At 40.6% G+C, this 15048-nt stretch overlaps 3 protein-coding genes across 3 annotated transcripts in view; 1 reads left to right on the plus strand and 2 right to left on the minus strand.

Moving 5' to 3' along the window:
• Nucleotides 1–1725, minus strand: part of LOC112486336 (DNA polymerase iota-like) — a 6683-nt gene extending 4958 nt beyond the window's left edge. Inside the window, 1 exon segment of the mRNA XM_025052706.1 lies at nt 1713–1725. Within this exon segment, the coding sequence (XP_024908474.1) occupies nt 1713–1725 (13 nt within the window).
• Nucleotides 1726–1842: 117 nt separating this feature from the next.
• Nucleotides 1843–7277, plus strand: LOC103397217 (RNA exonuclease 1 homolog). Its single transcript, XM_025052707.1, is given in 14 exon segments — nt 1843–2127; nt 3105–3227; nt 3620–3764; nt 3850–3960; nt 4060–4128; nt 4201–4341; nt 4492–4605; nt 4700–4773; nt 4963–5027; nt 5029–5059; nt 5548–5654; nt 6089–6236; nt 6623–6743; nt 6883–7277. Coding segments are annotated over 14 exon segments (1593 nt in total). The 5' UTR covers nt 1843–1872; the 3' UTR covers nt 6972–7277.
• A 1676-nt stretch (nt 7278–8953) lies between these two features.
• On the minus strand, nt 8954–11926 carry LOC103397218 (UDP-glucuronosyltransferase 2A2-like). The gene is given in 7 exon segments (XM_025052708.1): nt 8954–9233; nt 9972–10169; nt 10342–10394; nt 10396–10428; nt 10514–10639; nt 11301–11449; nt 11515–11926. Coding segments are annotated over 7 exon segments (1125 nt in total). The 5' UTR covers nt 11801–11926.
• Between the last annotated feature and the right edge of the window lie 3122 nt (nt 11927–15048).

Genomic DNA, 15048 nt, shown 5'->3' on the forward strand with positions numbered 1-15048 from the left:
TTACCACAGCCATTTCCATTCTCTTTGCAAAATCTACCACTGCCTGTCCTTCTACTTCTACTGTCCTTCTCCTTTTCTTCCAACTCACAGCCCACATGTGGGGCATAACCGCTAACAACATTTATCATCACTCCTTCTATTTCTACCTTCACACACATCAACCTGTCTGACTCTCGTTTCACCTCTATCACATTTATTACATGGTCTGCCTTTAGGATCACCCCTACTCAATTTCTCTTCCCATCTGAACCATGATAAAACAATTTGTAGTCTCCTCCAATGTTTCTAGCCTTACTGCCCTTCCACCTGGTCTCCTGCACACACAAAATATCTACTCTTCTTCTCTCCATCACATCAGCTAATTCTCTACTTTTCAATGTCATTGTACCTACATTCAAAGGTCCAAACTTCAGACTAACACTTCTATTCTTCATCTTTTCTCTTTTTCTCCTAACCAAACACCCTCCTCTTCTTCTCTGTCTCTGACCCACATTAGTCCAATTTCCATCAGTGCCCTGTTGGTCAACGGCACTGTTGGCGGTCGTTGTTAACCCGGGCCTCGACCGATCCGGTATGGAAATCGGTTTATTGATCTGCATATTTTATTTAGCTAAACGTTTTACGCCGGATGCCCTTCCTGACGCAACCCTCACCATTTATGCGGGCTTGGGACCGGCACTATAAACACGGCTTCGTGTACCCTAGTGGCTGACTCATTATGGCAATGAGTAATGTGAGAAAACAAAGTTTTAACATGTCCATAACCATATAAAGTGTTAAACTGAAAGTACTATGTAAATACATAGAAGAAGAAGTTTTTACTTTCATGGTATGTTTCAAATCCATTTCCTGTTTTCTAGTTTCTTGAGTCAGACCTTTAGGGCACTCCTAAAGACGACTTACTGTAATGGTTAAAGACATTGCATTTGTTGAGTGAAGTTGAGGGCATATGTAAAAAGGAAGGCAGATCAATTGATGGCATGGTTTCACACTCTCAAATAAAGAAGTATGTAGTTGACAACTCAAAACCAAACCAAACTGACTTGGAGTATGATCCCATGTCTAATTTTTCAGCTGGGTTGCGGTTTTGTGTTTCATCTTGTAAGCAGCAGAAATCAAAACAAGTACTAGAGAGAAAAGAAGCCTCACTATGTGACCAGAAGGTGTCTCCAAGACTTTTTGATGAATCTACTGAGGACTGTGTTCTAATTATTGACATCCCTCCCTCACCTGACAGAAAATGAACTAAATACGAGAAACTGGATGATTATGCTGCAGACATCATTCAGGATGAAAAACAGCTAAAAGAATCCAAACCGAGACTTGTGCTAGATTCGCCACAGCAGGCCCTGGTTGGGATGCATCAGGACAAATATGAATGTGAACAAAGAGAAGAAAATCCAGATTATGATTGTGCTGTTGAAAAGACGAGTAAAGGTTTTGAAAATACACCTACACCAGCTGACAGTACTGTAATTGACCTCACCAAAGGTCAGTCCTCGGATAATCAGGATGTGTACGAGAAAGAAAATACTTTTGAAAGTATGTTGGCACCAAGTCAGCATTTGGTTATTGAGGAAAAGGCAAAATCAATTTTGCCAAGTCTTTCTTCAGATGTTTGCCTTCCTGATGACATTTCTCCTCTCTACCTCAGTAAAATGTGGTCAGGAGTTTATCTCCTTCACTTCTCAGAAAAAAACAGAGACCCAGACCAATGCTGTTCATGCTACCTCTGCAAACACAAAACCTGTTTCTGTGCTAAATGGTATGCAATTCCTGGCAATAGCGGCCTATATTCTCATTGTTGCAACATGTGTTTTTTTTATGTCTTTGTATTTATTGAGTCTTGTATATTGTAGCAGCTTCTCATGCATGATTATTTGTATCTTTTTTTGTCTTCTACCAAAAGCTTGCACAAACTACCTGCCTTTGGGAACTGCTGTTACCGATGTAGGCAACAACTTACACTTGATACTTCCAGAAGGCACCTTCCCTTTGCCTATGTCTTCTGCCAACAGCCCTGTTACCTCTGTGTTAACCCCAGTTGGTCATGTGCCTCAGAGCAACTCTCTTGGTGTAAAACAGATATGCCTCAGAGCTGCAGTAACACCTGTGCAGAGATACACTATATTACCAAAAGTATTCGCTCACCCATTCAAATGATCAGAATCAGGTGTCCTAATCCCTTGGCCGGGCCACAGGTGTATAAAGTGCAAAGAGGTCGCCGACTTTCTGCACAGTCAATTGCTACAGAGCTACAAACTTCATGTGACCTTCAGATTAGCTCAAGTACAGTACGCAGAGAGCTTCATGGAATGGGTTTCCATGGCCGAGCAGCTGCAGCCAAGCCACACATCACCAAGTGCAATGCAAAGCGTCGGATGCAATGGTGTAAAGCACGCCGCCACTGGCCTCTAGAGCAGTGGAGACGCGTTCTCTGGAGTGATGAATCACGCTTTTCCATCTGGCAATCTGATGGACGAGTCTGGGTTTGGAGGTTGCCAGGAGAACGGTACATTTCAGACTGCATTGTGCCGACTGTGAAATTTGGTGGAGGAGGAATTATGGTGTGGGGTTGTTTTTCAGGAGCTGGGCTTGGCCCCTTAGTTCCAGTGAAAGGAACTTTGAAGGCTTCAGGATACCAAAACATTTTGGACAATTCCATGCTCCCAACCTTGTGGGAACAGTTTGGAGCGGGCCCCTTCCTCTTCCAACATGACTGTGCACCAGTGCACAAAGCAAGGTCCATAAAGACATGGATGACAGAGTCTGGTGTGGATGAACTTGACTGGCCTGCACAGAGTCCTGACCTGAACCCGATAGAACACCTTTGGGATGAATTAGAGCGGAGACTGAGAGCCAGGCATTCTCGACCAACATCAGTGTGTGACCTCACCAATGCGCTTTTGGAAGAATGGTCAAAAATTCCTATAAACACTCTCCTCAACCTTGTAGACAGTCTTCCCAGAAGAGTTGAAGCTGTAATAGCTGCAAAAGGTGGACCGACATCATATTGAACTCTGGGTTAGGAATGGGATGGCACTTCAGTTCATAGTATGAGTCAAGGCAGGTGAGCAAATACTTTTGGTAATATAGTGTACCACACTACAGCACCTGTGCTTATTCCTGCTCAGTCACTTAGACCCTCATCAGCTGCCGTTGCAGCACATTTAAATCCAACCGCCTCCATCACTGGTCAACCTGCTGTACAAAATGTTAATGTTAAGGTAAGAAACAATGGGATTTTATTGAATGCACTTAAAAAGGATAGTCCACAAGGTTTCCTTGCAAAATAGTGGTGATGGAATGAGCCCTGTGATCTGAGGATTGCAAATCCTGTTACCAGCAGTTCTGTGGTATGTTAAGGAAGTACCAACATTCCCCTGTTCTTATGGCCCAGTAGAGTGCAGACCTGCTTTTTAAAAGGGTTAACTATAGATTACAAATTTCATTTGTGCTAAACTCTACAATGAAAAGTCCACACATCTGTCTGAAATGAGTCTATACAAACTGATACTTAATGAGTCTATGATACTTAAATTTAGTAAGTATCAGTAACAGCAGCTCTCAGTTACATTTAAAGCACTACGGAAATGTTTATTATTTCACACAGTTTCAGCAAGTGTCTACTAAACGTAAGTTGAAGCAGTGTGAGCCTGCCAAAGATAAAGTGCCCTACGAGGTTCGTTAGCGATATGTCAACATTTTTACGGAGGAGTTCCTTAAAACCACACCCATTGTTAATGATGCCTTTGAAAAAGCGAGTTTACCCAAAAGTCACAATAGCCACCTTTTGATTTACTGGGCATTCATGTTTGTTTGTTTTTTTTCCTTTGCTGAAATAGGCAGTTGCTGAAGAGAAAACTGTCTACAACCGTAGTGCAAACAAATTGAAGTATGTTACTGTAGCTGTGAATTCACTGAAGAGGCTGAAATACCAGACTGCTGCTTCATCCAGAGGTGGACACAACCTTTTTAAGTAGTACTAGTTTGTGATGTGTGCATGTGGTAATGGTTAATGTAATTATTTATTTTATTTTATTTCCCCTCATGTTGCAGGTGAAAAAGCCCCCAGTGAGAAAAGAAAAGGCAAAATTTCCCTTAATCTTGAAATGTGCAGAGAAAACGGTAAGTCTGTTTTGTTTGCATTTCTGCATGCCCAACTTTAAAGCTTTCACAGCCTCTATGTTTGTCTTCTAGATGATATTACCCTCTTTCAGAGTTTAAATGACTATATTTTACCTGAGGAAATGCTGATTGAGAACAACTATCCCATCCAGCACACTGAGAAACTTGGCTCTGCAGTTCTGTTTAAACACACTACTAAAGGCAACACGGACCGTAAGTGTAGCTGTTTCTCCTTGACTTGAACTTTTTTGAGCTTGTCACTGTAGGGTACGTTGACTATGATATGTAAGTAAATTTAGAGGTGCATCTTTAAACAACATTTTTGTTGTGCTGAGGTTTTTTTCTGATGTTGGGTTGGGGAAGCTTTGAAGAGAACCTGCTGTCGATGTGGCGCTACATACTCTGTGAGCAAATCTGGTAAACATGTCCGCAAGGAGGAGTGCAATTATCACTATGGTAGAGGAGTTGAGCGAAAAGGTATGTTGAAGCATCAAATGGCTGTCATCATCTCTTTAATGGTAAAGACATAACGCATTAGAAAACTAAAGTTTTAAAGTGTGTGCGTGTGTAGTGCCAGGTGGTGTGGAGACTCACTACAGTTGCTGTCAAGGAGTCATGGGAGCCCCTGGATGTCAGGTGTTTCAGGTTGGACATCATTGACTTAATTGTGTGTTTAAGATAATGTGGTGCAAAAGTGTCCAGGGTTCCTCAGAGACAAAGGAGAAATGTAGGACTGTACATATGTGTAAATATATATAAAAAAAGAAAGAACTTGAAATCATCTACAAGATGGTGTTTATTTGTTTTGTTTTTTTCCTCCCCCTCTTCCAACAGTTGCATGTTCATGACTCCCTCAGCCTCGATGGGTTTGTCTCCACCAGGCCCAGACGTCCCTCCGATACCAATTGTCTACTCTTTGGATTGTGTAATGGTAAGGTCAACTTTTTGGGGTAGTTATTTAAAAATTGTCACTCAAACTCCTGATGATAAATGTAATTGCTCTACTGCAGGGGTCACCAATGTGGTGCCCGGGGGCACCTGGTAGCCCCCATGGACTACCTAATGTGCCCGTGGGGTATGTTCTAAAAATAAAACTCGTAACCAAGAGGGTCAAATGTACTGTTACTGTGCTTTTGGAATCAGTTACAATGTCACTTGCAATGATATTCAAATGGGTACAATGAAGATGGTAAGAAGAGTGTCTACTATTGTATGTCCCAGAACTAATTATTATTACATTGTTCGGGAAGTCTCAGACAAGTAGCTCTTCGTATTACTAAGTGCCCTTGAAGTAACTGTTTCAAAAAGGTTGGTGACCCCTGCTCTACTGTAACTTGGCTCTGCATTAAAAGCTGAACTCTTTCAAGATTGAGCCTACAGTCTGTTTAGCTTGGATTGTTTGAATAAGTTTTCTGTTAGTGTTATACTGTCAGTGGTCTGGCGCTGTCCAGAGTGAGTGTGGCCAACTCTAGTCTGCAAGTCATCTACGACACATTTGTCAGACCTGACAGTGAGGTGATCACACAAGGTAAATTAGGTGTCTCTGTGCCATCTTTCATTATATGAAACCTATTGTCTGTTATGTGCTGTTTGATCATGTGAGAATATGCAAATGTATTATTTTGGAAGCATACTATAAGGTTATATTAGTCATTTGACTAAATTGTCATTTAGTCCTTGTCCCAATTTCTGAAAAGAACAGTTTTAATTTTAGTCGACCAGATGTGTGTAAAATTTTTGTAAAAAGTTTTTATAGATGTAATTTATATTTGATCGTGTTGTTTGACCAACAACATGACTGTGTATGGCTTTCACCATCAAAGGACATTAACAAAGTCTTTGATGGAAATGAACAATGGTTGAAAGGAAGACAGTTTGTCTAGGACAAAGCAGCATTACTGCTGCAAGAACTGGTCATTAGGCAAGTTTTTTTTTTTTTTTTTTTTTTTTGTTTATTTTGCCAATGAAGGTTTTCAAGCATCGGTAAAGAAGATGTGAAAGGTAACAACACTTCACTCAGGGAGGTGCAAGAGACCTTGATGAGCTTCATTAATGCTGACACCATTCTGATTGGACACAGCCTGGAAACAGCCCTCTGTGCCTTGAAGGTGACTATGCTTTTCCCAGTGTCACGGGTGTGATTACTGCAGTGTTCTGATGACTGCTAATGCAAATGTTTTTTTGTTTTTTTTGGTTGTTATATTTGATACACACAGTTCAGGTGTGTAACCCATATGTAACTAATACAGTATTGTAACATTTCTAAATGATTATATCAAAACAATTTAACAGTAAAGTTACCTCTAAGATTTGGATTTATACAAATAGTTACGGGACATTTGCCTACTTCTATAAAATCAAAGATGATATATTTGTATAGTTGGGATTAAAAGTAAATAATTGAAAAAAACAGTAAAAGCTGCAACTGGATAGTTTTCATGATTATTATGAAGAGAGTATGGATCAGGATACCCCTCTACTTTCTTTGTTGTAGCTGCTCCACGGTAGAGTAGTGGACACATCAGTGGTGTTTCCCCACCGTTTGGGACCTCCACACAAGCGCACCCTCAACCATCTCACCGCTGAATACCTGTGCAGAATCATCCAAGAGAGCGGTGGGTCTTCATCAAATCTTACAGCCACCACATCAGATTGTTTTGTGTCAATGCTTTAAGTGTCCAAATAAAAGTACCAGGGTTTGTGTTTGAAAATGTTGTCATTGTTTGCATGTAATGAGGAATATTGATGTTTCAGTGTGTGGACACAACACTGCAGAAGATGCTGCAGCATGCATGGAGCTAATGTTATGGAAGACCAAGGAAGATGGAAAACTGAAAAAATAATTTAAATAAACTGAATAATACACTGATTCTTTTTTTTTTTCTACAATGGCTGCACAATTACAAACATGTGACTGTGTATTTTTTGTTTGTTTAGGAATTAAATTCAAATTTTGAATTGTAACCTATGTGTATGGAGTAAAGGATATGTATTAGAAAACTGGAATTATCAAATAAGTAAAGGCAAAGAATAAATTCCATTGGTGTGTTCCTTTGTCTTTCCAAACTCACAAACCAATGAACCACAAGCTTTGAATGTCTAAGTGCCCCCTGGTGTTACTAAAAGTCCTTTGTACTTGTGAAAAATTGAGTTAATTGTTGGCTGCACATGATTCTATATCAAAAGATCCAACATTTCACCAGTTTACTAACACAAATCATTGTCAGCACTTTCTCTGAGCATTAAAAAACAAAAGCATTAAAAATTTAACAAAACTAGGAAGCTGTAGAACATAAAAGTTTAAAAACGTGAATGGCATTTATTCCCTCTTAGTCTTTCTTTTGCTGCTGTAGCACCTACTGAAGCAGAAACTGCAGGACAATGGAGAGGAGGAAGACCAGTACATCCAGGTTGAATCAATGATTTACTTGATAAGGCTCATTCTCTCTGTAGTTATTCTTTGTACACCGTTAGATAGCTGAGACCCCTCATACTCTTGGCTGAAAGTTAAACATGAACAGGATCTTTAAGGTAATATAAAGGCCAAAGTTTAATAACTTTGCTAAAAACTTCAATAAGTTTGGTGGGGGGTGCATCACAAGGCAAAATAATTTTTAGTATTTGCTTTATTTGTGCCACAATGGGAAGAAGGAGCTGATTTGAAAATGAATTTCCTTTGATTGAGAAGAATAGCTGTTACATACAGGGGTTAGACAATGAAACTGAAACGCCTGGTGACCAAAGGTTTGGCTATAGCAGCCCAGCCCTGTATAATGATCCTGTGGAGCTCCCGACGGACAGTTTTGGTGGAAACAGAGGAGTTGAGGTGCACATTTAATTCTGCAGTGAGTTGGGCAGCTGTGGTTTTATGTTTTCTGGATACAATCCGGGTTAGCACCCGGGCATTCCTTTCAGACAGCTTCCTCTTGCGTCCACAATTACTCCTGTTGGATGTGGTTCATCCTTCTTGGTGGTATGCTGACATTGCCCTGGATGATTTGATACATCACAAAGACTTGCTGTCTTGGTCACAGATGTGCCAGCAAGATGTGCACCAACAATTTGTTTTCTTTTGAACTCTGATATGTCACCCATAATGTTGTGTGCATTGCAATATTTTAACCAGAATGTTGGTGCCGAAAATTACGTTATTCAGTCACCACTGTTGTCATCTAACTGCCGCAGATAGAATGACCTGAAAAGAACCACACCTGACAATGTTGTACTTTTTACTCGCTGCGAGGGGGAGCACAGAGACCAACAGTTTCGCAGAGCTGGCTCACCTAAGTCCCAAAGTGTATGAGGACTGCAGCTCCTTTTATTGAGAAGGTTTCACAAGTACTGGGCAGTTGTTTTTTTGGTTAAGTTTTACTCCCAGGGCAAAGGTCATCCGACTCCCATACTTGATGAGAAACAGACCTCATCCTTTATGGACCTACATTGTAAAAAAACTTTTAGGAGTACCTACTCCTGTCAAGCAGACCATTATTTAACACACTTAGATAACAGTTTATTGTTCACCACACTTTGGTTTAACACACTTTGGTAACTAACTATGAATTCTATTTACACAGAACTTTGCTATTACTCTGCTAATTGAACCTTCACACTCTGCTCTTACTGGTGCAATGTGCAATCAATGAAGTTTGGCCACCAGGCTGATCATATTTAGCCATGAAACCTCCAACACTAATTTGGCCAGTGTTTCAGTTTCATTGTCCAACCCCTGTACATTAATGCAGGTATTAGGTCTACGTCTGGTCTTAATCATGATTATTAGGACAGACAACATCACCAGCTTCACGCCCATCATCAAATGAAATGACTACGCAGTCTTCCTTTTTCTTTTGCTGCCACAGCACCTCCTGGAGCAGAAACTGAAGGTCTTGATGAAAAGGACATTGACAAGCAGGACAACGGAGAGGAGGAAGACCAGGACATCCAGGCTGTGGTACTGGTACCAGGTGAGTTCATGGGCTTGGACCCTCAAGTGTTTGGCCCCCTTGTTTCTTATGGTGTACTGAATCCAGAATATGGCCTTGTCACAAGGACTCATAGGTCTGTCATGGTGGGTCCTGGACAGTCGCATGGCGTTCTCCTTGTAACTGTGGATGAAGATTTACATAGTTTTCAGTTACAGGTTTTTCCCAGTGACTTATATCACATGATGTCAAACCTTTATTTCCTTTATTATCTAAAGGATATCCAGTAGTTAGCAGTGTCCACTTGTTCCTAAATAGGTTACATTTTGTTAAACAGAAATCATCGTAACAAGGGAGCCAGTCATTTGTTTGACCAGTCGGTTAATAATAAATGTGGATTTTTTTCCCCGATTCTGGTATTTAAAAGATATAAATAACAAGTATAAGCCACAGAGATAAATAATCATTTACAATCACATTCCAAACAAAAGACAGATTACAGCAGTAAGTCATCTTAAACTACGCTATCTATTTTATAAACTATATAAACACAGATGGTAACTAACTGACCAAAAAACCCCAACAATGTGGTTAAAAGGAAAAAACAGAAATGTAACCAAATGACCTACATGATGTGGGGAAGCAGCAGCAGCTGCTACCGCTGACCCTTAACACTTGTGCGGTCCTTCGCATTTTTGTACACACCGTTTGTCCTTGCAATGATTTTCATCTTGTCCCAGAATATGAGTATTAATGAATATGAGGAAAAGCTGGCACAAGTCATGCAGTACAGGAACATGCACACGCACGCATACTCATGCATGCACACACACACACAGACACAAAGACCCTGGGGTCACCTAGACCCGAAGGACTTCACAAGGGTTAAAATAATAATTCAGTCCAGAAGTGATTTAGTACTCACGATTTGTCGAAGTTTTTTGTTTGTTGAAGTTCAAATCCACGATGCGTGCAGCTCCCCTGGCCTTCATGTGGACCATGTTTGCTGGCTGGTCAGCAAACATGGGGATGCCCACCATAGGAACACTGTGATAGATGGCTTCATAAATTCCATTTGCACCTCAATGGGTGATAAAGGCTCTAGTCTGTGGGTGACCGTATATCTAACTTTTGTATTTGAATGGTCAAATCAATCGTACACATAAGAAGATCAATACTGTTTCAAGACACGTGCTGGGTGACATCTTTTCAAACTGGTTCTGAGTGTAACGTATTTAAATGAGGTCTAAAACAAGTCTGGAAATAAATTTGTTCAGAGCTGAATTCACCCAGCAGGTCATTCTGAGGGAGCCAGTAAAATAATCTTATGTTGGCATGCAGAGTCTTGTGGTTTTTGTCCTTTGTATCGCCACAGAACCTGCAAGTGTCAGTGAACAGTTATTATTATTTTATGCCAAATTAAGCCCCTATATATATTTATTTTTAAGTAAAGCACTGATGACCTTTTGTGGAATCTGAGCAAGGGCTGAAGCTATCATGTTGGCCTTTTCTCTGGTGATGTTTGTGATCAATGATCCCAAGGTGAAGACACCATGTTCTCTGGAACTCTGGACAAAGTCTTCAATGTCCTGCAACAAATAAAATACTGTAGGTTTTTTGTTTTATTGAGCTTAAAATGAATTAACTTCCAACACTGTGCAGTACAAATGGTCTAATAATTAGTCTAAAGCCTCTTAAGTACGTTCACAATGTCACTGCCCACATACCCCTTACCTGCTTTATGAGGGCATAGTTGTCATGCAATAAACTCACTAGGGGGCAGTGCTGAGATAAGAGTTAATTTCAGGGCTGACATCAGTTTCTTAATTAATATTGTAATAAAGTTCCTGCTAAGGGTGAGGAGCTCTGTCACGCGGGAGGAGCTCGAAGTAGAGCCGCGTCTCCTCCACATCGAGAGGGGTCAGCTGAGGTGGCTTGGGCATTTACATCGCATGCCCCCCGGACGCCTCCCTCGGGAGGTGCTCGGGTGCCGTCCCTCTGGGAAGAGACCTAGGGGAAGACCTAGGACACGCTGGAGCGACTACGTCGCTCGGCTGGCCTGGGAACGCCTTGGGGTCCCCCCAGAAGAGCTAGAGGAAGTGTCGAGGGAGAGGGAAGTCTGGGTGTCCCTGCTCAGACTGTTGCCCCCGCGACCCGGCCCCGGATAAGCGGTTGAAGATGGATGGATGGATGGAAAGTTCCTGCTAGTCTTAAACAACAACTAGGATTAACCACTAAAGTCAAATTTACATGAGGCATAGGTTTAGCAGGTCTGTAGTGGATCCTGACAGCATATTTGAAGTTAGGGAGTATAGGATAAGGGAAATTTAAGTCCCAGTAGTTTCTTATCAGCCAGATGTCTGCTTTGCCCATCATCTTACAAGCACTTGTGGGTGTACCTGTCAACACATTGCCTGATATGACATTTTCCACTAAGCTTTTACATGAATGTGGATATGTTCACTTTTGAAATCAGAGTAATAGTTATCTAGATCATTCCATATGATGTGGTCGTAAACCAGATCATTCAGTAAGTAGAAGCCAGAATTCCACACTCGTTCTGAGAAGTCCATCTTGTCAGTCAGTTTACTCATAGCTCCAGGTACGAAGGAAGGTGGTGCAGGTAGTTGACCACAGTGTTGCTCCCAGTTGTTAACAAAGGAGAAATGAAGAGTAAAAACCAGAGGGATTCCCAAAATGTCCGCAACCAAATCACTGCCATCAAATTTCCCTTTTTTTAACTTTTTCATGACTGGTTCTGATTATTAATACTTGAAGCCATAGTGAATGTTTTGCTTCATCTTCTCAATAAATTGAATGTATATCTGCAGATAGCTCATTTGATCCATCTCATAAACTGCAAACTGCAGAAAGTCTTCAATACATTTTTCCATCTCTTCCAACGATACAGACGGATTGAAAGGTTGTGTTAAAATATTGTAAATACGTAAGATTATTCAATCTTTACAATATATTCATTGTATTAAGTTTCCATATCAATTTATACTGTTTGTTTTTAAATGCTGTACTAAAAGGAGAAGTACTGAAGAAAGGTGTGCATGCTGATGGTTTACATAACAGGATGGTGTATGGTACGGATGGCACTGACTGTTACGCTTGAAGATAGAGACAGGTCACAGAACCAGCCTGAACCAGTTTCTCTGCCCAAATAATGAGGAAAACAGAACATCAAAAAGGAAAAGAATCGAGAAATGTATTTCTTTGATCTAACCTGAGTTACTGAGCAGAATAGCTCAGCATGTGTACATGTTTTCTATTGGTGGAGAATCTTTGTTTGAAGCAGCTTTTGCCAATCAGCACTCAGAAGTTGCGCGACAACACCACATGGCTGTAAAGGGTTAAGGTACTGACCATTGAAGTGTGTGTGTAAAAAAAACTGTATTTAAGCTTTGAGCACTGAGGAGTTCCTCAGTGCATTTCTGAATGTAACCATTGTTCTGCACTCCTTGCTTGCAAGTAAAACTTCATATTCTCGTATTTGATTCTTTATTTGATCAGATCTTTATTTGATCTTTATTTGAATTCTTTGTGTGTTAGGAAACTGGGGTATGAACCAACAGCATTTTTTACAGTCCTATCTAACAGAGAAAGTTTCCTGACAGTGGGGCTGGGCCAACGCTGTATGAGTCTGGTGTGTGTGTGTGTGTATGTATGCATAAGTGTGTGCTGTATTTCTTGCTCCTAAAAAAGCAAACTGGGCACCTCCCATCGCTGCAGTGCGGCTTGGATTCTTATGTGGTTATGCTTCGCTTCACAGCTGTGTGGAAGTTCCTTTGAAAGTTATGTGTAATTTTCTTCCTTTCTGGACATACAGTGTGAGCACAAATTAACTCCACAACAACCAAGGCTATCTCTACAGCAGGTGTCTACAACCTTTTTACCTCTGAGACCTACTTCTACAAAATAAAAATGGCCGAGATCTACTCATGTTTTGTAACATTTATTCTCATGGCTCATTTTGAACAAACAAACTCAATAAGCTTTCTTTTCTTGAACATTTACAATATGTTACTGTCCACATCTCACATTCTGTATTAAAACATCACAAAATTATTAATATTATCATTGTTATAGTTGTTACTACAAATACCGATATTGCTACTTATTTACTTATCATTGCTATACAATATGTCCATGTAACTGTATCACACTTCAAAAAACTATTTACATGCACAAAGACATCTAAAAATGAAATGTTATTATGAATCATTTACAATTTCTACAAACCAAGAATCAAAAACTTTACCCAACACAACATTTTTAGTCATCAATATATCAGTGTATCTAAATGGCGAAATCCACATAAAGAACAAAAATTGCATTCACAATAAAAGTCATTCAGTTCACTTCAGTTAAATATTAAGCAGAGAAGGTGTGTGTGTGAGTGTGTTCAGAAGTACTTTGTTAGCTAGTGAGATGACACTGCAAGGAGTCAACAAGAGAGGTAAAGAACCTTGAGTCCTTGAGTCCACTCTGCATCAGATAATAATGTGGTGTTCTCCCCCCTTGTTTTCATGAATGCTTTGATTTCACCCAGCAAGGAAAGAAAGCGCTGAAGTATCTTCCCCCGACTTATCCATCTGACCTCGATGTGGAGGAGGAGATCCCCATACTCCGCAGAGCATTCCTCTAGGAACAGCTTGAAGCTCCGGTGCTGTAATTACCTTTGCTTGAATGGAACTGATGATCCTGATAACAGGCGTCATGACATGGTCAAATCCCATAAATTTTGCGCATATAGCCTGTTGGTGAATGATGCAATGGTAGTTCAAAAACTTTGGAATATCCTGGTCCGCTTTGCAGTGCACAATAAATCCGGAGAGACGACCTGTCATTGCAGGTGCTCCATCAGTTGTTACAGAAATTCCCGTCTTCCTGAAAGCGTGTCTCTTAATAGGAGCCATTTCAGGGTCTTTACACAAACACACAAATGAAAATGAATCGCTGTTTAATATATCCCAGCATGCACCGCGCACTTCTTCTTCTACGGGGAAAAATGGAGTCTGTGGCTGCTTACCGTAAGTTGCGAGACCTGTCGCGGCTCAATATTGATCCATATATAAGGCGTACCGGATTATAAGGCGCATAGTCAGCTTTTGAAAAAAATTTCAGATTTTAGGTGCGCCTTATAGTGCGGAAAATACGGTAATCTTGCTTCTTCTGAAACCTTCACAGTAGCAACAGCTATACTCTCTTATCTGTTCTTGGTATCATTAGATCATTAGAATTTGTTGAGATTTCAGTTTGTGCACCTTTTTATCAAAATCATCGTCTTGCCCTGGAGTGTGCTTAAAACGCAAAGTTACATGCAGTTTATCAACTTGTTGGATTTGGTCTGGCATTTTTAACAAATCTGTTATTTTGCTAAGCAATGTTGTTGGGACCCTCAAAAGCGGACCAGTGTTCAAATCTAATGACCAGAAATAGTTTGGCGTGCCTGTTCCTTGCACAACCATAACATCAGTGTTTGTTTTGTTTATGTCATGTCTGTCTGGTTCCTTTTCCTGTTGTCTTTGTGGGGTAATCTGTGGGATCACACTCACCTGTTAGTAATTAGCTTCACTTGTGTCACCTGGTGTTCCCTGTGTATATATACCCCTCTCCCTGACTCTGTCGTTGTTGGATCATTGTGTTGGATCAGTGGGTTAGATCACTGTGTTTGATCATTGTGATTGTGTTAGATCTTCGTGTTCGTGAGTTTCCTACTCTGTGTTTCCTCGTGTTTCCGTGTTTCCTCGTGTTCCAAAGAGAATTCCATGCCTGTTAGTTCTTTGTGTTTTGTTCATTTGGACTTTGTTAATAAAACCTAACCAGTACTGCATTTGGGTCCTGCCTGCTTCCTGCGATGCCCGCACGTGTCTATTCCTTTTCACAGTCATTCCACCAGTCTCATCGGGCACAATCGCTAGTCGTAACTGTGACATTGCATCTCTCCCTAATAAGTTTACTGGACAATTTGGTGCCAAAATAATTTGCA

Source organism: Cynoglossus semilaevis, chromosome W, assembly GCF_000523025.1.
Source record: "Cynoglossus semilaevis isolate Cse_v1.0 chromosome W, Cse_v1.0, whole genome shotgun sequence".
In the NCBI taxonomy this organism is placed as follows: domain Eukaryota; kingdom Metazoa; phylum Chordata; class Actinopteri; order Pleuronectiformes; family Cynoglossidae; genus Cynoglossus; species Cynoglossus semilaevis.